General features: G+C 53.1%; 1 protein-coding gene across 1 annotated transcript; it reads right to left on the bottom strand.

Moving 5' to 3' along the window:
* Positions 1-4,600: 4,600 nt before the first annotated feature.
* SUCLA2 (succinate-CoA ligase ADP-forming subunit beta) lies at positions 4,601-24,797 on the bottom strand. The gene is made up of 11 exons (XM_045839124.1): positions 24,656-24,797; positions 22,023-22,203; positions 18,357-18,456; positions 18,003-18,165; positions 14,096-14,224; positions 12,603-12,741; positions 10,418-10,579; positions 9,975-10,117; positions 8,822-8,942; positions 8,302-8,390; positions 4,601-5,391 (listed from the first exon to the last, which is right to left on the bottom strand). Exons 1-11 carry the CDS (start codon positions 24,743-24,745, stop codon positions 5,317-5,319), a joined length of 1,392 nt encoding a protein of 463 aa, XP_045695080.1. The 5' UTR covers positions 24,746-24,797; the 3' UTR covers positions 4,601-5,316.
* Positions 24,798-24,834: the final 37 nt, after the last annotated feature.

Here is a 24,834-nt window from a genome sequence, read left to right as displayed (position 1 = left end):
CGGCAACCCAGGTATGTGCCCTGACCGGAAGTTGAACCGACAGCCTTTGGTGCGTGGAGCCAGCTGAGCCACCCGGCCAGCGCAAGGTCTGCTGCGATTTTAATGGCTCTGTAAGGCTCCATTGTATGCGTTCGTGATACGTAACCTGTCTCCTCATAATTTAAATGCCTGCTGACGTTTACATGGTGTCAGTATTCTACACCATGCTGCCATGGAGGGTCCCACATAACTTGTCTTATCGCCGAGACTGTACGGTGAGGGTCTAGCCGTGGTGTGTGCGGGCCGGAGGCCCCTGCCTGTGTGCCAGAACTGAACACGGGCTGCCACCCGGCGTGCCCGCGGGGCTCAGTGACTGCCAGCAGCCACGGGAGAGGTCCTGACGGTGAGAAGCGCTGGCTGAGCGGGCACCACGTCCCAGCCCGCAGGAGAGGGGCCCGCCTTTCCCTTGAGCGAGCTCGCGTGCTCTCCGAGCACCTGGAGTAACACAGGTGAGCGGCCAGAGCGGTGTCCTCACGTGTCGTTCTCGTACCTGCGCGCTCTGCAGGCTCTGGTCAGTGTTCACCGTCCTGCATGCACAAATGCGAAGGAAACGTGTCTGTCTATTTTACTCTTCACCCAGTGTGGGCGGGTCCCCCTCTGCTTTCCCCACCCCCAGTCTGTCACCGTGCGTGTCACCGAGCACCGTGCATGCCTTCTCCTTGGGTTCAGTGTGGAAAGTAAACTGCATCCACCGCCTGCGCCTGGAGCACTTTCTCAGCCCCTTCCGACTTGGCTTCTGCATCTGGCTCCGAACCCTTGGTCAGGTGCGCCCTTTAAACCTCTAGTTTCGGGATTTACTTCGTGGACAGTAGCACGTGCCCACGTTAGCACGTGGGTCTCCAGGGGTGTTGACGCCCATTGCCAGCCTGTAGATACCTGTGCCCCATGCACTCTCTCCAGTGTTACCGGGTCCACGCTTTCTACTCTAATATATAAAAAGTGACGTCCTGCTGTTGTTTCACCTTGCGTTCTATTTTTTGTTGTTTTAAATATATTTTATTGATTATGCTATCACAGTTGTGCCATCCCCCGCCCCTTATTCCCCTCCACCCTGCACACCCCCTCCCACCTGCATTTCCCCCCCTTTAGTTCATGTCCGTGGGTCGTACATATAAGTTCCTTGGCTTCTCCATTTCCTGTACTGTTCTTAACCTCCTCCTGTTTTCTCCCTCCTGTTTATGCTGTTTATTCCCTGTGCCTTTTCCCCCTCCCTCCCCCTCCAACTCCCCCGCTGGTAACCCTCCATTTCTGTGATTCTGTTCCTATTCTAGTTGTTTGCTTAGTTCATTTTTTTTGTTTTTGTTTTAGATTCATTTGTTAATAACTGTGAGTTTGTTGTCATTTTACTGTTCATATTTTTTATTTTCTTTTTCTTAGATGAGTCCTTTAACATTTCATAATAAGGGCTTGGTGATGATGAACTCCTTTAACTTGACCTTATCTGGGAAGCACTTTATCTGCCCTTCCGTCCTAAATGAAAGCTTTGCTGGAGACAGTAATCTTGGATGTAGGTCCTTGCCTTTCATGCCTATGATTCAGATGTTGGGATGTTTAAAGATGTCCTCAAACCTCTTCTCATTTTTCTGAATTCTTATTTCATTCTGTTCTGGTTGAATGTTTCTTTCTTTCTTCTGGTCCAAACCGTTGATTTGAGTCCCAGTTTCCTTCCTGTCATTGTTGGTTCCCTGTACATTTTCCTTTATTTCACTTAGCATAGCCGTCATTTCTTCCTCTGTTTTTCGACCTCGTTCAACCAGTTCTGAGCTTCCTGATAACCAGGGCTTTGAACTGTGCATCTGATAGGTTGGCTATCTCTTTGTCGCTTAGTTGTGTTTTTCTGGAACTTTCATTTGGGTCATTTTTTTGGTCTCAGTGCTCCCATTACCGAGTGAGGGGCGGGGCCTTAGGTGTTCACCAGGGCAGGGCAACCCACGTGGCTGCCTTGTGATGCTGTGGGGGAGGGGTCTGAGAAGGAACAGTGCCACTTGCTCCTCTCTTTGCCGGCTCTCAGTCACTTCCCCACTTCCCACAAGCGAACTGGGCCCTTCTGGTGCTGATTCCCGGGTGGGTGGGCTTGTGTACATTCTAGGACCCTGTGGGTCTCTCCAACAGACTCTCCTGTGAGGCTGGGAGTTTCTCCTGCTGCTGCTGCAACCCCCACAGGTGTTTTCAGTCAGAGGTGTGAGGCTTTATTTCCCTGCTGGAGCCCTGGGTTGTGGGTCCGTCTCGCTCCCCAGTTGTTCCTCCCGGTTTATCCGCATGAGAATGTGGGACCCCCAGTCTGCCAGCCGCCGCCTCGCTGCAAGTCCCCTCTGCCCAACTGCCCATCTCCACCCCTCCACCTGGTCTGGGTGAGTGTTTCTTCTTTACTCCTTGGTTGTCGGACTTTCATGCCGTTCTATTTTCTGGCAGTTCTGGTTTTTTATTTTTAAATCTGTTGTCCTCCTTTTGGTTGTGCGAGGAGTCAGTGTGTCCACCTGCGCTTCTGTCTTGGCCGGAAGTCCTCTCAACTTGCCTTCTGTTATTAGGAGTGAGGTTGGGTATTATTATATAAATAATGTCTGAGCCATTTCCATTTCTGTTACCTTAAACTGTCAGTTTCTATCCGTTGCCCATTTTCCTATGGGCTTGTTGCCCTTTTATTGAATTACAGGAGTCAGGCCTGTCACCACCGAGGCCTTGGTGCGGTGACCTCGGAGCCGGCATTGGCGGGAGGTGAGCCGGAGGGACCGAGGGCCGGTCCAGGCATCGGAAGTGCTTCCTGGGACGCCCACCCCCAGGAAGCCCTCCGGTCGCTGGCAGCGGAGCAGAGATGTTGGGTGGGCAAGAGAGAGCCCGGCGGGGCCAGTGTTGTGCCCCCTCCAGGGACCCGGACACCTGGGGAGGGGGCCGTGGGGGGGGTCGGTGAATTGGTTGTGGTTTGGGGCAGAGTTTGCCGTTTGCTCCATGAAGGGGCTTCTGCACCGGAATGAATGTCCCTCATTAGCCGACGTTGTTTTGTCTGGATCGCCAGGTGCTTTTCCCCAGGGGGTGTTCTGGCGAGCAGCGCAGAGCAGTTCCGCGGGATCTAATTCTCCTCATCAGTCAGCGACAGAGCAGGGTTATAAGGGCCTGCTTTAGAGGGGAAGAAAAAAAGTTCCGCTCTTAAATATGGAATGAGTTTGCCTCCAGAAATGAATGCCGACAGGAGTGCAGTCCCGTGACGGGGACTTGGGTCAGCCCACGGACACGGTTCCCCAGGTCAGAGTCGGAGAGAGGAACTGGGAGGAGGCCGTTGTTCTGGGGTGAACGCGCAGCCGAACCCTGCCTGCTCCCCACAGGGCGGGCGGGCGGCCGGCCGGCCGGCCGGGCTGGTGGGGGCGCCGGGGTGACCCCGCAGCCCCGCCCCGGGGGAGTGCGCACGCACCAGACCCCGGCGGCGCGGAGTGACTGCGCTGACCTCTCTGGTCTGCGGCCCAGGGGCTGCTCGGACACAGGCGGAGGGGAGACACGGCTTTTCGTCTCTTACAAAGGGGCGCTACAGGGTGTCCGCCGGGCTGCACTGCGCGCCGAGTATTTCTGTCCCCCCCCCGCCCCCCCCCGCCCCCCCAGTTCTTGTGTCAGCAGCGCCGCTGCCCGCCGCGACAGCATCTGGAGGCGAGGCCCGTGGTGCCGCGCGCGGGCCCTGAGTTGTTGCTAATGCCTGGCTCGATCCTAATGCAAAGGCCGGCTTTTCCCGAGCTAGTCAGTCATTCGTTGGCACTCCTTGGAGTGACTTTCTAAGTTTTCTTTTAAAATTAAACCTAGAGGCTTGGACTTCTAAGTAGGCCTTCATCGCCGTTTCGGCGGCTCTGACTCAGCCCTTCCTGGGGCGGGAGGTGGGCAGGGGGGCGAGCAGGTGGGCGGCGACCAGCTGACACACACACAGTGCTGTGCGCGCGGACGGACGGCGTGAGGGCGTGCGTGCGTGCGTGCGTGTTGTGCGTCCCCGCTCACCACTCCGCCCCCTCCCCCTCCGCACGGGACAGTCCCGACGCGGCGGGGGGGGTGCGGAGGGGGCCGAGGACGCCGCAGCACCCTGGCGCTGGGAAACCTGCTGCGCAAGCGCACACAGCGCTAGCCGGCTGCGGAGTCAGGATTCAGCCCAGACTGTTCCCGGCAAGTCCGCGCTCGCGGCCGCCGCCGGGATGCCTCCCAGGGGTGTGCGTGCGTCTATGTGACCGCACTGTGCAGACATCGCGACGAGCGGGAGTCCTCACGCGCGTCACTGCGTCACACAGTCTGCTGCGGGGCTGCCGTTTCCTTCCCCGGGGTTCGGCACTCAGCAGTGCCACACCCCTGTTCCGTGCGGCGAACACCAGTCACACGCAGGCACAGGGACCGCGGGATGCGTGCCGTCTCCGGAGAAGGCCCGGGCGGCCCACGCGAACAGAGTTCAAGCGGAACAGCCGTGCGCAGCTCAGCAGTCAGTCCGGACTGCCGGGCCCCGCGCACGCGACCTGCCAGTCGGCTCCCCCGGGCGCTCTGCGCGGTAGCCAGCACTCGGCCTCCTACCGCGCCGACTCAGGAAAAAAAACACTGCTCCAGGTCACACGGGGAGGCTTTTATTAACTTAAATCGACATCGTCAGCTCTGCCTGCCGCGCTTGGTACCCACGCCTTGACTGCACACGCGCCCACGGGCTCTTCTCGGCACCACGGGGCCAGGCGGACTGGCCGTTACTGGCGCTCGCGATGGTCACCACGGCGTTCAAACGGTCATGTCACTGCACTGGGATATTTAAAGAACATTCTGAGGAGTGTCTGAAAGCTGCGTCTATAAATAGTGACGGGCGTATCTGCTTAGGTATTTGGTGTTGAAGATAAACACGTATATAAAACATCGTTTTATTACACTGCTCTACTAACGAGGCTCGTTATTAGGTACCATATTCTAACACTAAAGAATAAAGCTTTGGAGTCGTGTGTACTTTATTCCTAGGACGCACTGACACAGAGTGTCGTGTCCAGCACCGAGGAGCTGGCCCGCTGCAGACGCGCCCCGTGGAAGGGACGCGGGCGGCTGTGACAGAGACTGAGGGGACGGGGAACCGCATTGCACGTGCTGGACGCAGACAGCCCTTCTCAGCCGCAGGATTAAATGCGGACCAACTGCTTGTACAGGTTTTCAGGCCTAGATGGCGCTATAATTTCCACACACTGAACAGAAAAGAAACAAGAACAGAACACAGTATTTTTAACGATGAAGCCCGGCTGGAACCTTCCGCTGTCCACGGTGGCCGTCCACTGTGTGGTCAGATCAGATTGGCAGCTGGAACTTCACATCCACCTGGGCTTGTTTGGCTAAGTTCACTATTTCAGAGAGCTTTACAACCTGAAAGATAAAAAAAATCTTTGTCTATTTTCACAAAAATGTGACATCGGGACTCCTGGTCAATGTGAAATTAGTGCACTTTCCATCTTTTCCGTCTGAAACGCGGGCTGTTCTGACATCCGCCACTTCACACCCGCAGGGGCATCAGCACCCGGTCTGACACTTTCCGTCGGCCGCGCCTCGAAGCCTGCACAGGCGGTGTCACCCGAAGGGGCCGAACGAACGTCTGATGTGGGCACACACCCCCTTTCCTGCCTACGCTGTCTGTCGTTCTTAAAGACAGAAACAGTCAGTGTTTCGGAGTGTTTCGGTGGCCGGATACCTCACAACGCAAACCGCACATAAATCAGTCTGCCTCTTAAAAAAGAACGTGTCCAGTCTAACAATGCTGGGACAGGAGTCTGGGTCTAGAGTTAATGTTCTACTTTCTACCAGCGAGCTGGCAGTCACAGTTTGAACCCCAGTGTTCTCGCGGGGATCTGCCTGAGAGCACCCAGCCGGCACCGCGAGACACGTCACTCGGACTCATGTCCCCAAATGAACAACAGACTCGGCTTCTCTCCTCCCGCACAGAGCCGGCGGAAGGCGGCAGAGGCAGTCAGGCACCTTGGCTCCAGACTTCACTCAGACGCTTACGGCGTGTGACCCTGGTGAGCTAATTCACCCAGCCCCCTTCCTCATCCCTAAAAACGAGCCTGCACCACCACACTCACCCGCAGGAAGGTGGTACCCGAGAAAAGCCCAGCGCGGAAAGCGTGAGAAGTGCGTGGCACGCAGCGGCCAGGGTCACTGCGTCACCACCACTGTGTGCCTCCCACGTCTCCCGGGGGAGAGGACCGCGGCCCAGCGCAGGTTGGCTGCTCACATCCACCTCCTGTTCCGTCTGGTCCGGGTCCTACCGACTCGCCTCCTCTCCTTCCATGCCCACAACGCTTCCCTTGATCCGGGCCCTCGCTGCAAACTGACATGTTCCAGGGACCGGCTGCAGCCTGTCCATCCCAAACCCTCACCTCACTGCTCATCCGATCACTGCCCCGGCCAGACTCCTCCTGTCCCTCCAAGTCAGACAGGCTTTCTGAGCCACTTCTCCCTGCCACCCCCTTGCTCAGACCGTAACGTAAACTCAGGACTGAGTATAAGACCCTCTGTCTCTAGAGCACAGTGAAGTCTGTTTACTAACAGGTCCTTTCCCAGAGTCGTCCCGAAGACACACCAAGACCCTTATCATTCTTACGAAATGACATTAGCTCAGCAAACCCCAAAAGCCCACCACTGATTAGCCCACACAGCCCCAAAAGCATGCTGGGAAATGTCCACAAACACAGGTGGGAAGAACCCAGAGTTCTCCTTTGGAAACATCCGTGTGTCTGTGACGGAGTGTGCGAGACAAGCTGTGCAGTGCGGCAGATGAGGAAAAATGCATGTAATGGCCGTATGATGAGGGACAGTGCACACGCATGCATGTGTGCGTGCACACTGCTCGCAAAGTGGACTGCCTGGGGTGGGGAGGAGGAATCAGGAGTGGGTGTGGCGATCAGATTCTCTGAATGTACTTTGTTCTACAGCCACCACACCTGGAACCAAGTAAGTGTTTATATAATACCAAAAAAAATTGGTGGTTTTGTTTTTGAAAGCAATTCCTTAAAAAGAAAAATTCTGAATGACACTAACTGTATACCAAGCTGGGATAAAACACACAGCTGTTTCACGTGCATTTATTTAAACTCCCTTAAGCGATGAGAAATGCTCCAAGGACAGGAGGAACTGCTCCCAGCAGGCAGCCGTGTCGCCGGCGCTGTCCTGCACAACTGCCATGCCTGCTCTGAGGGACAGAGGGAGCGAGCGTCTGTGTGCGTCCGTGTGACACTGGGGGGAGAGAGGCGACAAGACCAGACCTGTACTACCGCACTTCTCCTGGGTGTATCTTCAACATCCCTTCCTACACGTACCATTTAAAAAGCCCAGAAACAACGAACGGCCCAGCAGCTGTAAGAACCCTTAGAGCTCAGACGTGATCTCTGAACACCACGTGGCTGACTCCGGGTCTGGGCAGACCGCGCAGAGGTGAGCCTGGCGCATCGGGTCGAAGCACGGAGCCCATCACAGGGCCGGCGGGGAGGACTCAGGAGTCCCCCTGAGGAGGCTCCCACTGCCCCAAGGCTGGACCACTTGAGCATCAGTAAAAACAACTGAAATGGACTGGAGCCCATCCAACAGGCCTACGTAGATCCACGAGGTCAGGCTAGCACATGCACGTGCGTGTGCATTTGTGTGCACACACTCCACACGCACCTCACAACAAAAGGAGAACAAAGCCAGGGTCGCTTCCATAGGACGGAATGGAATGAACTCACTACTCTGCAAACTCATCAACGAAGCAAATGACCAAGTAATGGCCCTGCTTTTCCTACGCACAGCTTACTTCCTGCCCCTGGTAACCAACAGGGGCAGACAGCAGGGAGTTTCACTTTTCACAAGCACTCCGTGTAATAAAGAACAACAGAATTGGGACATCAAACTTAGGTATTTCGCATTTATGAAAAACCATTAGGCCTAAGCTGTGACTGCCAGTGACTGCCAGCGAGCGCCACCCAGTCAGGAAGACCTGACAGTAATCACACCCTTCCTGCGGAATGACACAGCACCAGCTGCAAAGCACTCCTGCTCCTTGCTCCCCAAACCAAACCCACGCGACCGAACCGGCAGACCAGGGCGGCCAGTGGGCAGGAAATGCGGGAGAAGACGCCCCAGGGACACACTCACGACTGTCCCGACTGTGGGAAAGACCACAAGACCGTCAGCCTGGCTTGTTCAGCAACCTCCGGGAGAACAAACGGCAGAGGAGAGTCTGCAGATGAACGGGAAGTCGGTGACGTGTAACCGACTGCAGTGCCACCGGGGCCCGCTCACCATTTTAGCAGCTTCGTCCAGGTCGTCGCAGGCGAGAATTTTCAGCCCACTGTCCGCGATCAGTGCCTTGGCGTCATCCACGCGTGTACCTGAAAAGCATCGTGCGAGGAAGGGGGTTTTGAACGTCTGCACAGAGGCGTGAAGACGCCCGTCACCGCGCACAGCGCGGCACGGAAGCACGCGAGCGCGCTGGCCACTTGGCGCGGTGGAGGGGCCGAGCCCCGGCAGCCACGATGCCGCACGGCGCCCGCCCAGCGCGAGTCAGGACCTCAGACTCAGGGCAGGGCGCGACAGACAGACACACGCACGCACGCACCGCGCCGAGGGCAAGTACGAACGAGTCTGCCCCCTGCTGGAAAACTCAGCGCCAGCCTCTGGCGTTCCCCGTCGCGTGACACTCTCCCCGGGGGACACGGCCGCACTCGAGAAGAGCGGAGCTCCCGGGAGCCGGGGCGTTCGCGCAGCTGGGCTTCGGGGTTCGGGGTTCGGGGTTCGGGGGTCGGGGCCGCGCCGCGCTCACCCTGCAGCCGCACCACGATGGGGATTCGGATCTCCAGGTCCTTCACGGCCATGACGATGCCCTGCGCGATGACGTCACACCGCATGATGCCGCCGAAGATGTTCACCAGGATGGCCAGCACCTGCGCGAGACGCGGGTTTCGGCAGGTTCAGGTTTCACGGAAATGAGGGTGTGTCCTTCCTCCCCGAGAAAACACCAGGGTTTGTCCCTCACGATGCAAGTCGGTTCCGTGGAACCGCGTTCAGACCGAGGAGCCGCCCCCCGTAGGTCTCACTGCTGACGTCTGGGAACGGGTACCCGTTCCCTGCCGCCCCACACGGGCAGGCCCCCGGGGCCTGGCACCTGTCCCCCCACACGGGCAGGCCCCCCGGTGCCCGGCACCTGCCCCCCGACACGGGCAGGCCCCCGGTGCCCGGCACCTGCCCCCCTACACGGGCAGGCCCCCGGTGCCCGGCACCTGCCCCCCCACACGGGCAGGCCCCCCGGTGCCCGGCACCTGCCCCCCATTAACACAGCCGTCCGCCAGCAGGACGACCCCGACCGCGCGCAGCAAGGCGACGCCACACGCCAGATCTCCATCTCACGCTCATCAACCGCCCCCTTCCCTTCCCCCGCCCACCCGCCAAGCCCTTCATGCCGGCCGGCCCGGGGCTGCTCCGCCGCCCTGCGCGCACCGGCCCGCGCTGTGCGCCACGCCAGCCCGCGGCCCGCGGGGTCCGGGTTCCCGCACCGCCACACCGATTCTCCCGTCCTTTACGGAAAGTATTTTCTGTTTTTCATTTTGAATGAACCACACTCTGGTGGAGTCACAGACAGATCAAGACACTGTACATCAATAGTTACTGCCAAAGTTGTCTCTGGACTAAACTGAAGATGATTTTTATTTTCTTCTTTTCGGGCTTCACAGGTTTTCACAGGAACGCACCCCCGTGCCGGGGCACCGCCGCTCTTACTACCCGACAACCCGGTGCCTCTCACCTTGGGCGCCGGGTCACAGCGGGAACCGCCTTTCCCCGTGGTTGACCGCGACTGAGCTTGACTGCAGCCCGTGTTCGCAAACGATGGGGGGCTTTCACACTTAAGTGCTCAGCCGGGGTGCCGGGCGCCTCTGCCAGCTCGCCTCTCGCACTCTGAAACCCGAGCCCGCCCTCACCTTTTTATCGGAAGTGATGAGCTTAAACGCTTCCGTCACTTGATGGACCGTCGCGCCGCCGCCGACATCCAGGAAGTTGGCCGGAGTCCCTCCGTGGAGTTTTATGATGTCCATCGTGGCCATGGCCAGACCGGCACCGTTCACTGTGGGGGTGGGGGGGGGGAATGGTGTGTGTGAGCAACAGCACAAAGAAGGTGAAGCTCACGCCCTGGCTGGCGTAGCTCAGTGGACTGAGCTCGGGCTGCGAACCAAAGCATCGCAGGTTCCATTCCCAGTCAGGGCACATGCCTGGGTCGCAGGCCACGGTCCCCAGCAACCGCACATTGACGTTTCTCTATCTCCCTCCCTTCCCTCTCTAAAAAATAAATAAATAAAATCTTTAAAAAAAGAAGGTGAAGCTCAGAAAGCTGAGCCAGCGGACCCTCAGCGCGAGAACACGGTACCGAGACAGCCTATGTTCCCGTCCAGGCCGATGTAGTTGATGTCCGCCTTCGCCGCGGCTCGGTCCCTCTCGTCCTCCTGGGTCCAGTCCTGGAGAGCAAAGATCTCCTTTTGGCGGTAAGCGGAATTAGAATCAAAATTGATCTTTGCATCCATGCAGAGCACTTCAAGGGAAAAAAAAGAAAGAGATCTTAATTTCAAGACACATACAATAAACCATCCAATAACCAAACATTCTTCAGTTTAGCGGAAAAACACATTCTGCTACATTATTGAAAGTATTTCAACCTATGTTCACAATGAATTCAAAACTGTTTCTTCAAAAAGAGAGCTTGGAATTGAAACTACCCCTTCAAAGTTACTGGTTCTATGTATATTCTAGACAACAGATAAAGAAAAGGAAAAAATACCTTCACAGTCTACGAAATAAACGACCCCTCTCCACAAAAACAAGAACATGGGCCGTATGTGTGTCAAGGTCAAGACACAAAGCAAACTTGAGGTGCTCTCTGAGGTCACGCGGAGCTGGCGTGACCTAAACCCACGGTGGCACTGGCCCGGGCACGGGACCAGGAGTGGGGGTGGGAAGGAAGGCCCTGCTGGGGTGCCTGTCTCCATCTGGCGCATGTATCGTGGATTAGACAGCACTCGATCAACGTTGTACTCCCTGGTTTTGATAAACGTGTCGAGGTTACATGAAGGAGTGTTCTCAGACACCAACCCATCTAGGGGTGACGAAGAACAGTGTCTCCCACTAATGCTCGGGTGACTCTAAGGACCTATCTGCACACGCGCCGACAGTGCAGGGAGACGAGGAGGGTGACAGCGCAGGTAGGGCGGGACGTAAATGACTGGTGGTTCGGGGCAGGGGTAAGTGGGCGTTCCTTGCACTGTTTCGTCTGTGTCAGAAAGTTGTGGGGGTCCCTATAATGCCGTGTTCACAGTAAGCAGTGCCTTAGCGCAGGTTCACCCATCACAGCAAATGAATGCTGTTGAACAGAAAAAACAATATTGGCAATTTTTATCCTTTTATTTCCCATATGAACTGTGTAATGGTCCATTTTTCATGTTCAAAATTCTTAGTTGCATTTAAGTTATGTATCAACTAAGAAACCGACCACTCTGGGTCACTCTTCCTTCCAAAGAGCATGCGTACTCTGCCGTTTGCTTGGTGTTAAATATTTTCTCATTTCCATTATTTCTGAATTAACTCACGAACTGAAGTACTCTCATTCATTTTAAAAAACAGGATGATGTCTTACATTAATTTCTAATTTTACTGCTTTGTGTTTAAAGACTGTTAACTATGTTATTCTTAGCTATTTGTTGAGACGTTTCAATTGTGGGTCAATATTTTCTTTTTTAGTTGGCGTTAATTTGTTCTAAAGGTCAGGCGAGGGGTGTGCGTGCGTGCGTGTGCGTGCACCCACAGTGCTAAGGAAGTCAACGTGCCGGCAGAAGAGTGAGCACAGCGCACGGAGCGCAGGCAGTGAGCAGCCCTCGCCGGGCCCCGTGGGTGCGGACCCCAGGGCCACGGCAGGCGCCCCCCCCACCCCCCCGGAAGCCAGCGGAGGTGGTCCTCCGCCTCAGGCACTCTTTGGGAGGGGTCCCTAGGAAACAGAGTTCCTAGGCTGCGCTCCGTAAGGAAAAAAATGTTAAATGAAAGACGTGATAGTTCAGTCTTGCCCTTTTCAGCACGTGTGGAAGAAAAGCTGTCACAGGGACGGCCACCCGCACATGCCCAGTGGCTGAAATGAAGACCCGCCGTGTCTCCGCAGCCGAGCGCTCGCGGCGATCAGGCCGGCGCGTGCCCCAGAGCTGCCGCTCTGTCTGCGTGCTGCCCGGCACGGTGCCCGCGTGTGGCCACGGGGCCCCTGAAATGTGGCCAGTGTGGCTGAGGGGCACGCTGACCTCGTGTCATTTTGATTAACTGTGACCGCCGCACACAGCCGGTGGCCACCGCGCTGGACGATGCAGCTCCAGGCCGTTTGTGGACCTCGGTGTGCGCTTAAGACATTTAAAGGGTCTGCTCTGACGAGCCTCTTGAATGTTTACACTCGCCCTGCTTATCGGGAAACAGGCTTGTACACAGGAAGGCGTTCACGTCCGCACGCGGTCAGCTCCCGAGCGGAGCGCCCAGGGGCGGGCAAGCGCCCAGGCAGGGCTGGGCGGGCGAGGACAGCCTACCGGCCCCGTCGGAGTCCTCCACCATCGGGTTGATCTCCACCATGGTCGCGTCGTACTTCAGAAACAGGTTGTAGAGCCTGACCATGTTTTCCGCCGCAGAATCCACGGTGTTGTGCGGGAACCCCATCTTCTGCGCCAGCTGAAAGCAATGTGTCTCTTTAGCACGGGGTGCGACACCCACCCAGCGCACACGCAGCGACGGCGCGTCAGAGGGCCGTCTGCTGTGTGAGCCAGTGCGGTCGTTTGCAGGGGCCGCGGCCGCCACTAGAGCTCGCACAGACCTCTGCACCCGGACCCTCCTCACGGGGCGCGCGGCGTCCAACAGTGGCCAGCACACTCGGTCGCCCTGGGTCGCCTGTCGGGGACCTGTGCCGAGCATCTACCAAGCAAGGAGGCCGTGCCCAGTCACACCCGTGCCACCTCACTCATCCCACACTCGACTGAGCGCCGGACGGGCACAGGGGTCGCAGCGGCTCGCAGCTGGTTGCATGGAAAACACGACAGCCAGTGAGTGATGACACCAGCGTGAACTCTGTGCTCTGCATACTCCCCACTGCGAACCTCCTCTTGCCCGGCCCTGGGGCCCCCAGAGATGCAGGGTGTGAGCTTCTCATCCGCAGAGGAGTTCACCGCAGGCTTGAGCAGAGGTCTCTAACTCCGTGTGCCCGAAGAGCTCCCGAAAGAGCTCCCCTGCGCGGGCCCCGCCCCGAAGGTCTGACTCACAAGCCCGGCAGTGGACCCCGCGTCTGCGTCCCCCCGACCGCCGCACCGCTCAGGAGCGCCCGGGAGGGCTTCCCCCTCCAGGCCGTGTCACAGGCCGCACCCCACCCCACCCCACCTTCATGACGGGATCTCAAGTTCTTGGAGGGTGAAGGTGAGTTTTTGCAAAAAGTCCAGTGCCAGTATATGAAGTGACTGATCAAGCTAAGAAACGCCATTTCTGGTTAAGGACTTAACTCAAATAAAGAAGAACGAGCCGTGACCAGCGTGGCTCAGTGGGCTGGGCGTCACCCCCGACACCAAAGGGTCGCCGGCCCCCTCTCAGGCCACACGGAGCGGTCAACTGCACGCCCGGGTGGGCCTTCCTTGGGGCGGGGGGGGTGGAGACGCTCACGAGAACCGCACTGACCACCAGCGAAGCCGTGGGCAGGCTCGACCACGCGTGTGCGTGCACAGGGGAAGCCCACGGCTCTCGGCTGGTTCGTCCGTCCCCGCTCACACGACGCGTGGGCGGAAAGGAACCGGAGCCAGTCAGGGACTGTGAACGCCTGGGAAAGTGGTGCCGTTGGGAACCACTGTCGCCGCACCAGGCGTGGATACTTCTTGTAGAAACTTCCAATAGCTTCCACTCCAAACAAGACATTAGTATGTCCTGACACTCAAAAAAACTTTTTAAGTTCTGTCAATATTTCACTTGCACAAAGTTAACTCTCCTTCTTCAAGTACTATAATCACCTAACCAAAAGCTACACACGTTCTGGAATACAACATACCCGGACGGCTTGCTCCTTTTTGATGCCTTCTATGATATCAATGGGTTCCTTCACTATGGAGTCAGGATTCTCTGCAGCGACTTCTTCGATGTTGACACCTCCCTGAGAACTTCCTATTAATACAGGACCCTAGCGGGAGAAAAAACAGCCAAAGCATTCAGATTTTATTTTGGACCCATCAATAAAATGTTAAGATGGATTGGTGCACACTCTCAGACTTATATGCCTGTTACTCCCCATTCCTACTTTTAAACGCGCTTGAGAATTTGTCCTAGCGTCTCCCGCACAGGCGCCCCCTTGTAATGAATGTTCAGCTGAGATCACAGAAGGGTGAAAGGTGAAAAGGACAAGGGCTCACTGTGAGGGAGAAGACCACAGACACGTGCTGGCCAAGACAGACGTGCGCACCCATGGACATGAACAGCGGCGTGGGGCCTGACTGTGGGAACAAGGGGCGAGGGAGGGGGCAGAAGGGGGAGACTGGGGCAAATGTAATAGCATGAACAGTGAAAAAATCCAAACAGGAAATTAAGAAAAGGATCCACTAACAACAGCATCAGAAAAGAATAACATCTGAGGAATAGACTTAACCGAGGAAATGGAGGACTTGTCCACTGACAACCACAAAGCACTGCTGAGCGAAACCGAGGCAGACACAAACAGAGAGGCATCCTGTGTTCACGGACCGGGAGACCTAGTTTTGTTAAAATGTCCAACGTCACCCAAAGCAATCTACAAAGTCAGTGAAATCCATACTGTAATCCCAATGGTATTTTTCCCCCAATACAATCTTTTTTCCATTTTCATTTTTTTTAAAAAATAGAAAAAAAATTCCTAAAACTCACATGGACTCTCAAAGGACCCTTAATAACCCAAATAATCTCAAAAAAGAAAACAAAGCTGGAGGCCTCATACTTCCTCATTTCAAAACATGTTACAAAACTACAGTCATCAAAAGAGCATGGTCCCGCCGTGCAAGCCGACACACAGAACGGTGGACAGAATAGAGGGCCCAGCAATAAACCCTCACGTACGTGGTCAGTCTCAGACGGAGGAGCCAAAGACTACGCCATGGCTAAAGGGCGGAATCTTCGACAAACGTGCTGGAGAAACTGGACATTCGTGAGTGACATAATGAAGTGGGACCTTTACCTTACACCAGATTCAAAAATCAGCCCAGAATGGGTTAAGGACCTAAACGTAGGACCTGAAACCATGAAGACTCCTCATATAAAGCACTGGGGAAGGGCCTCATGACATTAGATTTGACAGTAACTTCTGGGATAAGACAACAAAGCACAAGTGACAAAAGCAAAAATAAGCAGTACTATATCAAACAGATCCTTCTACACAACAGAAGAAAAACAACAATGAAAAGGCAGCCTACAGAGTAGGAAAAAATATCTGCGAACCGTGTATTTATGAGATTAATATCCTAAATATGCATATACAGAGGACTACAGCTCAACAACAGAAAACCAACAGCCTAACTTAAAAATGGAGGGTGACCTTGAACAGACACTTCCCCGGAGGAGAGAAGGCGCAGCCTAGGGATGCCGTGACCCACCCCACAGGCCCTGTGGCCTGACCAACGGGCCCTTCTCACGGGGCGTGCCGCACCCCACACTCGTCTCCTCAGCGAGTGGCTGTCTGGCCACGACATTCGTATTCTGTTCCAAATGGCTTTCTCCATTTTTTGCAATACAGCTGTACCCCCTTATTTGCAGGGGACACATTCCAAGTCCCCCAGTAGATGCGTAAAACTGCAGATGGTAGCAAACCCTACTTATACTGGGGTGGCCAAAGAGTTTGTTTGTTTTTTGTCCATAGGATGGCTCTAGTGGCACTTAGTTGTCCTTAACTTCATCCAGAACCATTCTGTTAGATTCTATGGGACAGCTGTCATGTCAGCGTGCATTTTTAAAAATTGATTTTAGAGTGAGAGGAAGGAAGAGAGAGAGAGAAGGAGAGAAACATCAATTTGTTGTTCCAATTATTTATGCATTCATTGGTTGATTCTAGTATGTGCCATGACTGGGAATTGAACCTGCAACCTTGGCATTTCAGGATGATGTTCTAACCAACCGAGCCACCTGGCCAGGACTGACTGATTATTTCATTGTTTAATAGGGACCCATCTACAGGGATTCTAAAAAAATTCACTATGTCCCAAAAAGTAACACCAACCCACTCCCCAGTGTTCTAATGTGAGAGCATCAAAGAACATGATAATGTCTTTGGCCAAATGGTTTTACTAGCACTATCAAATTTTTAGTCTGAATTATTATAATTATGTATTAGCTTTTGTATTTCATTTTGCAAATGAAACAAAAACATTTTTTTCCTTAATGAGACTGAACTAGTTCTCTGACTATTCGCACCCTTAAAACGAACTCAAATTCCAACCTCGTCCCTAATGCTCTAATCCTAAATAAAGTCTCCCTGGTGCGCTGCAGTGTCTTGAACGATGCACTTTCGGTTCGCTACAGCTACTCCAGCCACGGCGCGCTGCTCTGATGGTGCGACGGGACGGGCTCCCGTCTCAAACTGCTCAGGCACACACACCGCGTTTCGGGCCGTAACAGAAAGTAAAAACGTGGTCAGTAACGAAATGACAGATGTTGATATATGATGCCAACGAAAAGGTAAAAACAGAGTGAAAAGAAGTGAATTTGCAAAAGCACGGTTTTTGCAAACGTGTGTGGTGTGCACGGTCACGCTCATGGGACCGCTAGGACGACCCCCATAGCCGAGCTCTGCCACACGGGGGACCCACAGAGGGGAGGACGCCCGAGCTCTCCGCCTCATGTCCTGAGTGGGTGTTCACCGCCACGTAGTGCCGCCTCAAGAGGTACCGTATTTTTGCTGTGTAAACGCACACCCACGTTTTTGTGTGCATTACACACGGGATTATTACATCCCATTATTATACCCATGTATAATGTGCATCCTTGTTTTCCCCTCAAAAAATTTGGGCAAAAATGTGTGTGTCATACACAGCAAAATAAGGTACTTTCTTATAAAACTTGAAAGTTACAAAGATACTTTAAAATATTCAAACATTACTAGGAGATTTAATTAACTATAGGGATGAAAATCACTATAAAAAATACCAAAAATAACTTTTTTAAAAAGCTTTTTTTATATAAGAAAACTACTTTTAGGACCGTTACAGTTTCTCTCTCAGCAAACCCTCACCAGGGCATCCGAGTGGATACCCAGCTTAGCGAGCATGAGCCAGTTACCACAGCCTCGGCCCCTGCAGCTCGACCAGTGCAGGCGGACGGCCAGACACCCGCGGTGTGAAACGATGAACCAGCAGTGCTTTCTGGCTCGGTCTGCGCAAGCAAACCCCTTCTCTTCGCCGGACGCCGTAAGTGCGCTGCTGCGTTTCAGGCTCCGAGAAGAGAGGACGCGGACTGAGGGCTGCGCTCCCTGGGACCTCGTCTCGCGTCACCGAACGCTGCCCTTCAGCTCCCCAGATGCCACCGCACCATCATCGAGGGAGACCAGCGCCAGACCATCAGAGACTCCGACAGGGAGGGAGAGACAAAGGGGAAGCCAGGGACACACTCTCCCACTGGGCTCAGATTCCTTCCTTCGGGGGGCATAGTTCACTCTGCTGGAAGTCACTCTCTGAGTCTGTGGAATCCAGAGGTGATTTCAGTCGCCCTTAGCAAACCAACAATTTAGAAATCCCGTGGATTTTATTTCAGCAGGGCCTTAGCTATATAGCGCTTTTTTAACCACAATATTATATATTAAATGTTACGGCATCAGCCATGCTATTTTTTTTAATGACACAAAAATAAACATTGTGCTATGACATACACAAACAGAACTAATAACCAAGTTTTACAACTGAATGTATTGAAATCACCCTAAATATATCATGACAATTACTCACTTGAAATGACCTTTCCATTGTTATGGCAAAGTAGTATTCTCTCCTGGGATATCTTCGCTCACAAACCAATACTTGATTGCAAATTCTGCCCTTTTCTCCTGTTTGCTTGGTAAACAACTTTTTCCCAATCATTTGTGAGGAAACCGCTTTTGCTTCTTCTGGACTGAAATAAGAAAAAGAACTCAAAACTCCTTTTCCTCCAAATGAGAAAAACAAAGCATATGATAGCTAAAATCTTATTTCATCTACTATTTAAATTTCAGTATCTTCATCAATTCAATAAGGAGGGGAATCTCTTACAATGTATGATTCTCTTCTTTAATAACGATGCCTTTTTTCAAAAACGTGACTTACGAGAAAACTATCTTCACTCCTCCTTTGAGGCCACCTTCGAATGTTCCTTTTCCTCTACCACCAGCCAGCACCTGCGCCTTTATCACAACGTCTTTGGAACCTGGGAGAGAAATGCTTCCATGAGACGAGCAGCATGGGTTTTACCCCAGTGAGAGGTAGAAACAGGCCATAAGGCTGCTCAGGGCACCCAGAAGTAGAGGGACTCAGGGAGAACTTCAGCACAGACGCAGTAGACACAGACGTGGGGACAGAAAGTAGAGGGACTCAGGGAGCACAGACACAGGAGACACAGACGTGGGGACAGAAAGTAGAGGGACTCAGGGAACACAGACACAGGAGACACAGACGTGGGGACAGAAGACACAGAGAGGGGCTGGTGAGAAGCGAGGCGCACGGCAGCGGGAACGAAGAGGACGTCAGAGGGAGTCAGCAGCGGGTTACGTGAGGCAGAGGACCACGTCAGTGATTTGGAAGACAAGGTGGCAGAACACACCCAATCGGAACAGGAAAAAAAATCCCCCAAACTGAGGCTGGTTTAAGGGGGCCTCTGGGACCACAACGAGCTTAACAACACGTGCATCAGGAGGACACCAGGAGAAGAAGAGAGAAGCAAGAGACTGGAAACCTGTTTGAGGATATGACAGAAACCCCTCTGACCTGGCAATGCATGAGATATGGAAGCCCAGGAAGCCCAGGGGGCCCCAAACAAGGGGACCCAAAGAGGCCCCCATGGAGACACATCATGAGTGAAATGCCAAAGGTGGGAGACCAAGAGCGGATCCTGAAGGCAGCAGGAGACGCAGCAGCCAGTAATCCACAAGGGGGCGCCACGCCTGGTGCGGTCAGATCCCACAGGGGTGTGTTGTGATGCTGGTGACTCGCTGAGAAGGAAGTCACCGTAGGGCCCAGTGGCCTCGTCCCCGAGCTGACTCGGCTTCTCCTGCGCCCACAGGACTGAGGGGAATCAACGGTCTGTGACACTTACAATGCACTTGCAATGCACTTACCCTAGTACGTTGGCAGGTAAGAGTTTTTAAGAAATGTGCATTAGCATTTTATGAATTTTGCGGTGACTCAAGAAGCCAGGTAGCCAGAATCAGTGTCGGGACTTGCTAGTTGGATGGACCAAACCAGGTGTATTTCTAAGGTACCTCATGCCACACCCTGTGCAATTAACTCCCACAATCACTACCTTGCAATACTCCTGACTGGCTCAGAAAGACAAGAGCTGTCAGCGTCTGCACAGTAGTTACTGGGCGCACCATTCACGAAGCAGCTTTCTGTCCCCAGACGTGGAGGCCCCTGTCTAGTCACTGCCCACCGCAGCCACCATGCCTGGTGCTCCTCGGTGAGGGCGCATCTGTGGGGGGCGAGATGCCGCCTGCCCCGCGGGGCTCCCCGCCACCTGTGAGCCCCGGTCCTGGAGCGCTCGCCAGAAATACTCCCAGTTGCGTGGCATCTCACACCTACCTGCTTTCTTCCGTAGCTAAGAGTCACTAGAGATTTTTACAAAGAGTAAAGAATACAAACGCTTGGCATCCAAATAAATCCTACTCATTTTGAGAGTTCTACAAATTATTTTTTTCCAATAGAATAGTGAAATAAGACTAAGTGAGAAAATACATGAAAATTTTCCAAAAAAAAAAAAATTATAATAATTATAAAATTTGGAAGAAGAAACATCTTTTACTGACTTCATTATCTATAAATCAGGCCCTGTTAACATTACTGGTATGGAAATCATTCAGCATTATTATGAAGGAAAGAACTGGTAAACAAAAAAAAATCACTCAAAAGATTAAAGTAACAGAAATTAAAAAAAAAAAGAAAGTCAGAGGGTTGGAAATTCATCCTTAGGGACACAAGGATAGCATACGAAAAACATAAACTTTCTCAATTACATTTCCAAGTTTTCCTTCTTTCCTAGCGGGTCTTCTTTAGAAATTAACGTTTGGGTCATGTGTGTCAAGGCCGTTTAGTAAAAAGTAGCCTTTGCACGCAATACTATAGAAATAAAATGTACAATCGTGAGTTTTCTTCCAGCCTTGATCCTTAGAGCCTTTCATGCACGGTGCTTCCAAGGTAACAGTGAGGTCCACCTTTTACCACGTCCAAGTTCAAACTTCACCAAACTTCACCACCAATGAACAAAAACTTCACCAAAGCTGGTGTGAACTTACACAAGGCTTTTGCTAAATAAAAAGAAGTTTGCTTGGAATCCAATGTTTCAGGTAAACATCAACATAATGTTTCAGATTAAAACTAATGCTTCGGATTAACAACAAAAACGGCACATGAAAAATCACGCCTGCAAGTCGAGGAAGTCCCGGCCACCACCCGCGTCTGGAAGCGCAGTCTGTGGCCCCGGCCACAGTGTGGTCGAGCGTGCCCTCACCTCCGAAAGAAACGACTGTTCTGGAAACAAACAAGTACAGGCACAGAAGGAACTTCAAACTTCTGAAACATTTCTAAATGTTCCGTATCTTTCTTGAAAAATTAGTAAAAGCAAAGCCTTCACCAAAGCACATTTAAAGCCATGTAATCAAAGGTACACACAAGAGCAATGAACTATGCTGACCCACAAAGATATTGGTGGAATTAATTAATTAATTATAAAAAAAAATTTTTAGAGACAGGGGAAGGGAAGGGGAAAGAGTGGAAGAAAAACATCAATGTGTGGTTGCCTCTCACACGCCCCTTACTGGGGACCTGGCCTGCAACCCAGGCACATGCCCTAACTGGGAATCAAACTGGCGACCCTTCAATTTGGAAGCTGGCACTCAGTCCACTGAGCCACACCAGCCAGGGCAGATATTGGTGGAATTTTAAGTACTGCTAAAAACCAAAACATATTACATAGTATATTACTCATTATTAAGTTCTCTCATTAAATCATTAAAAAAATAAACTGCAGCTTATTTTCTAAAGTCAAAATTTATATTTTAATTACGAGATTAAATTCAAATGAACAAAAGCTATTAAGATTTCTGTTATCAATTAAAGAACCTACTAATAGACATAGGTTCTTAGTTCACTCATATTCACTATATATAATTCATTTATGTTCATTATATACAACTCATTTATATTCATTATTCTTAGTCCATCAATACCTACTGGTTGCCCAAACACCAGGCCCTCCGACTCTCCTGTGAGCTGGGGGGATGCTGGTGAACGACACCAGACAAAGAAGCCCCGTTCCGTGGAGTCTGGATTCCAATGCTCAACTTTCTGCTTTCCCCTTGACTCCCTATTTTTTAACATCCAAAAAGGTTTGGGGTGCAGATACTGAGCCTCTCTTTACAGTCACATAAGCGGCTAAGATCATCCTTCACCGACCCCGAAGAATCACCACAGGAGCCACCCTTTTAAACTACGGGGCAGCAAACGCCATTTCCCTCCCCATCCACCGCAGTCCGACTACAAATCGGACTTCGGCTTCCTAGCGCACGGTAAGAAGTCCTTAGGTTACTCGCACTATAGGAGCTCATACTCATAGTAATTTTAGAATATCAACCATCATCAAGTCCTGCCTTCTAAGCAAACAGAATTCACTGTTTTAATTTTATTAATAAAAATAAAAACTCAAAGTTGTTATTAAACCAAAAGTAAAGTTCACATCTCAGAGTTCCGCGTCAAGGTGGCGTGAGTTTTGGAATTCGGTACCTAATTTTTTGGCGATGGCATAAACTTCGTCCGGTGACTTGGCCACCTGCCCCTTGGGAATGGCGACCCCGGCATCCTGCAACAGCTGCATGCTCATGTACTCATGCAGAGAGAGGTTCCTTTGCTGCTGCTGCTGCACTTGGGGTCCATGGCTGTTGAACAGTCCGGAACTCCCCAGAACCTGAAGAGATTGGGGACACATTTACATATGATAGCACTGGGCAGTCATTGTCACTCAAGACACCTTCTCAAAATACTTCGTTTCTATGGAGTGCTTGGTTCTTCGTAGCTGTAACAAACCTGGTGTGCTCAATAAAATGTAACATGTGCAGTACCTGAATCACAACATAAAACTAAAAGCTACTCTACCAGATAAATATCAAATGTTACCCTTGTCGTTTTACTCGTTTCCTCCTCATCTCTCATCTCTCCTCTGAGCTTCACTGCCCTATCTCCAATGAGCTACAGAGCACTTCTGTCTCCGGTCTCAAGGCCAGATTCGGCGGATCTAAAACTAATCTTATCTTTCCCAACAAACCAAAAACCCTTCCCAACTTTCTTTTCTCCACCATTCCTCCGGCACCCAACAAACAGCCTGGCACTTGATATGTGATGATCAAATGATTTGGCACCATTACCCCTTCACACACTCAAGACTCAAAAGCCTGTACTGGACGTTGCGGTGCGCGGTCCAGTCCTCCCTCGGACCACGGCGGTCACTGCCCCAGCTGCCGGGAGTGCGGGCTGCTCTCCGAGGGAATGGGAATCATCCCTCTGCCGGGTACATCCTCGCTGCACACACTGCCTGCCCATCAGGCACTCGGCAGCCACTGTGGCTATCAGATCGACTGCCGTGTGTTGCAGCACCTGTGTGCAAGCCACCCTCGTGTTACCTCTGTCCTCCGTGCTAATGTGTACATCACCATAACTGTTCCAGCGTGCTATGTTACTGCTGCACATCCTACTGTGCCTAACTTGTAAATTAACTTTATCACAGGTACGCATATATAGGGAAAAACAATGCATTGAAGGGTTTGTCACTATCCGTGGTTTCAGGCATCTACTGGGGGGTCTGGGAGCTTGTCCCCACGGAGAAGGGGAGACTTCAGTGTATCTGCACGGTTTCTTGCAAATACTTATACTTACAGAGAAATTAGCAGCACACATAAGGTACTGCTGATAGCTTTTATACCACTTGAAAGGTTTTTAAAAATATCTGAAGCATTTCATCCTTTCGTACCAAACTGAACGTGTGACTTTGAAAACATTTCCTGGACCCTACACTTCCAAGTCCTCACCTACAAAAGCAAAGGGGCAGACTACCCAGGTCCTTTCCAAACTCTACAGCCCCGTTACCTGATGGGAGGGTAGAAGACAAGATGTTATCAAGACAATACACCAGGCACCTCCATAAGGAGACACAAAGGCTTACAAGGAATATCCAAAAGGATAAAAATGATGATTATGATAAAAACATCTAAAAACTAGACAGCACTCTTTATGATTCATAAGAAAGTCCAGGGCCAAATCACATCATGTTTCCTATCAGAAAGCAAACGCCTGTAAATCACTACCTCTAGGCTGAAAGTACGAACAGCTCTTAAAAGAAAAAAAAGGGGGGGGGGTCAAAATCAATTCCTTTACCGCACATCTGAAGAGTTACTTCTTACAAAGCCTATCATGCCTTTCCTCAAGTTTCAACGTATCAGCATGGAAAAGAATCGGCCAATTCTCACGGCCGGGGGGAAAAAAACCTGTAGAGCCGATTCAAGCGCACAAGCTCTGGGGCCAGGCAGTTGTGGAGTTACACCTGAGCTCCGACCTTACCTGTTCCTGACCTAACCCAAGCTACCCATCCTCTCGGCGTCCGCGGCTTCATCAGCGGCGCGGAGGGTAAGGCCTTCCCCGCGGGGCTGCCGAAAAGCCTAGCAGCAGACTCCGTGCAAAAGGCTCAGCACGTACCAGGCACACAGGAAACACTACAAACCAAACCAAACCAAACCAAACCTGTGGCCACGATGCTATAATGTATCCAAAAGTGAAGTGACACAAGACACTGTTTTCTTACTTCCCCCGCTGGTCACCCGGGAAACATCATCGCATCGCCATCGGAGCAAACAGGGCGGGCGCTCCTCGGCCGCCCGCGGGAGGGAAGCAGCGAACTTCCCCGCCCCGCCCCAGGAGCGCCGTCAGCAAGCACCGCGGTCCCCACCTCCGACAGCCCCCCGGGAACACCGAGTGCATCTGAAGGGCACGTCCCCGTCCCCAGTGGGGGCCGCGAGAGCCTCGGCCCGCCTCGCAGGGCCGGGAAGAGCAAAAAGGGACCGCCCGGCCCTCGCACCTGCCCTCGGACCCCACCCCGGCCGCCCGCCGCCCCCTCGAGCCTGGGGGAGCAGCGGCAGCTGGTCGCCCGGCCCCGCAAGGACGGAGGGCCGGAGCCCAGCGACGCAGACAGGAGCCGGCTCGTAGTCCCGGGCGGGCCGCCCGCACAGCCGGCGGGGCAGCCGGTGTCAGCCAATGTCACCGATGTCAGCTGGGCCTCCGATCCCTTCCCACCTGGCCCACCGGGCCGAGTCTCCCGCCTCGCCCTTCCTCCCACCGACCCTCCAGCACGAGCAGGCTGGGCTCCGTACCTGGGCGGCGGCCCCCAGCGCCCTCCGGGGCGGGTGGCTCCTGAGGGTCACGGCGGCCAAGAGCCGGTTGCAGAATATGGAGGTCGCCATTTCTGCGTCCGACCCGTCCCCTCCGCGCCTGCGCAGGCGCAGCGGGGGGGGGCGCGCCCGCGACGCCGCAGTTGGGCCGCGCGGTGGGC

The sequence above is a fragment of the Phyllostomus hastatus genome, unplaced genomic scaffold (assembly GCF_019186645.2).
Source record: "Phyllostomus hastatus isolate PE091 unplaced genomic scaffold, TTU_PhHast_1.1 phas_contig_29, whole genome shotgun sequence".
Taxonomy (NCBI): domain Eukaryota; kingdom Metazoa; phylum Chordata; class Mammalia; order Chiroptera; family Phyllostomidae; genus Phyllostomus; species Phyllostomus hastatus.
Note: the sequence above shows the minus strand (reverse complement) of the source record. Positions and strands in the feature narration are given on the sequence as shown.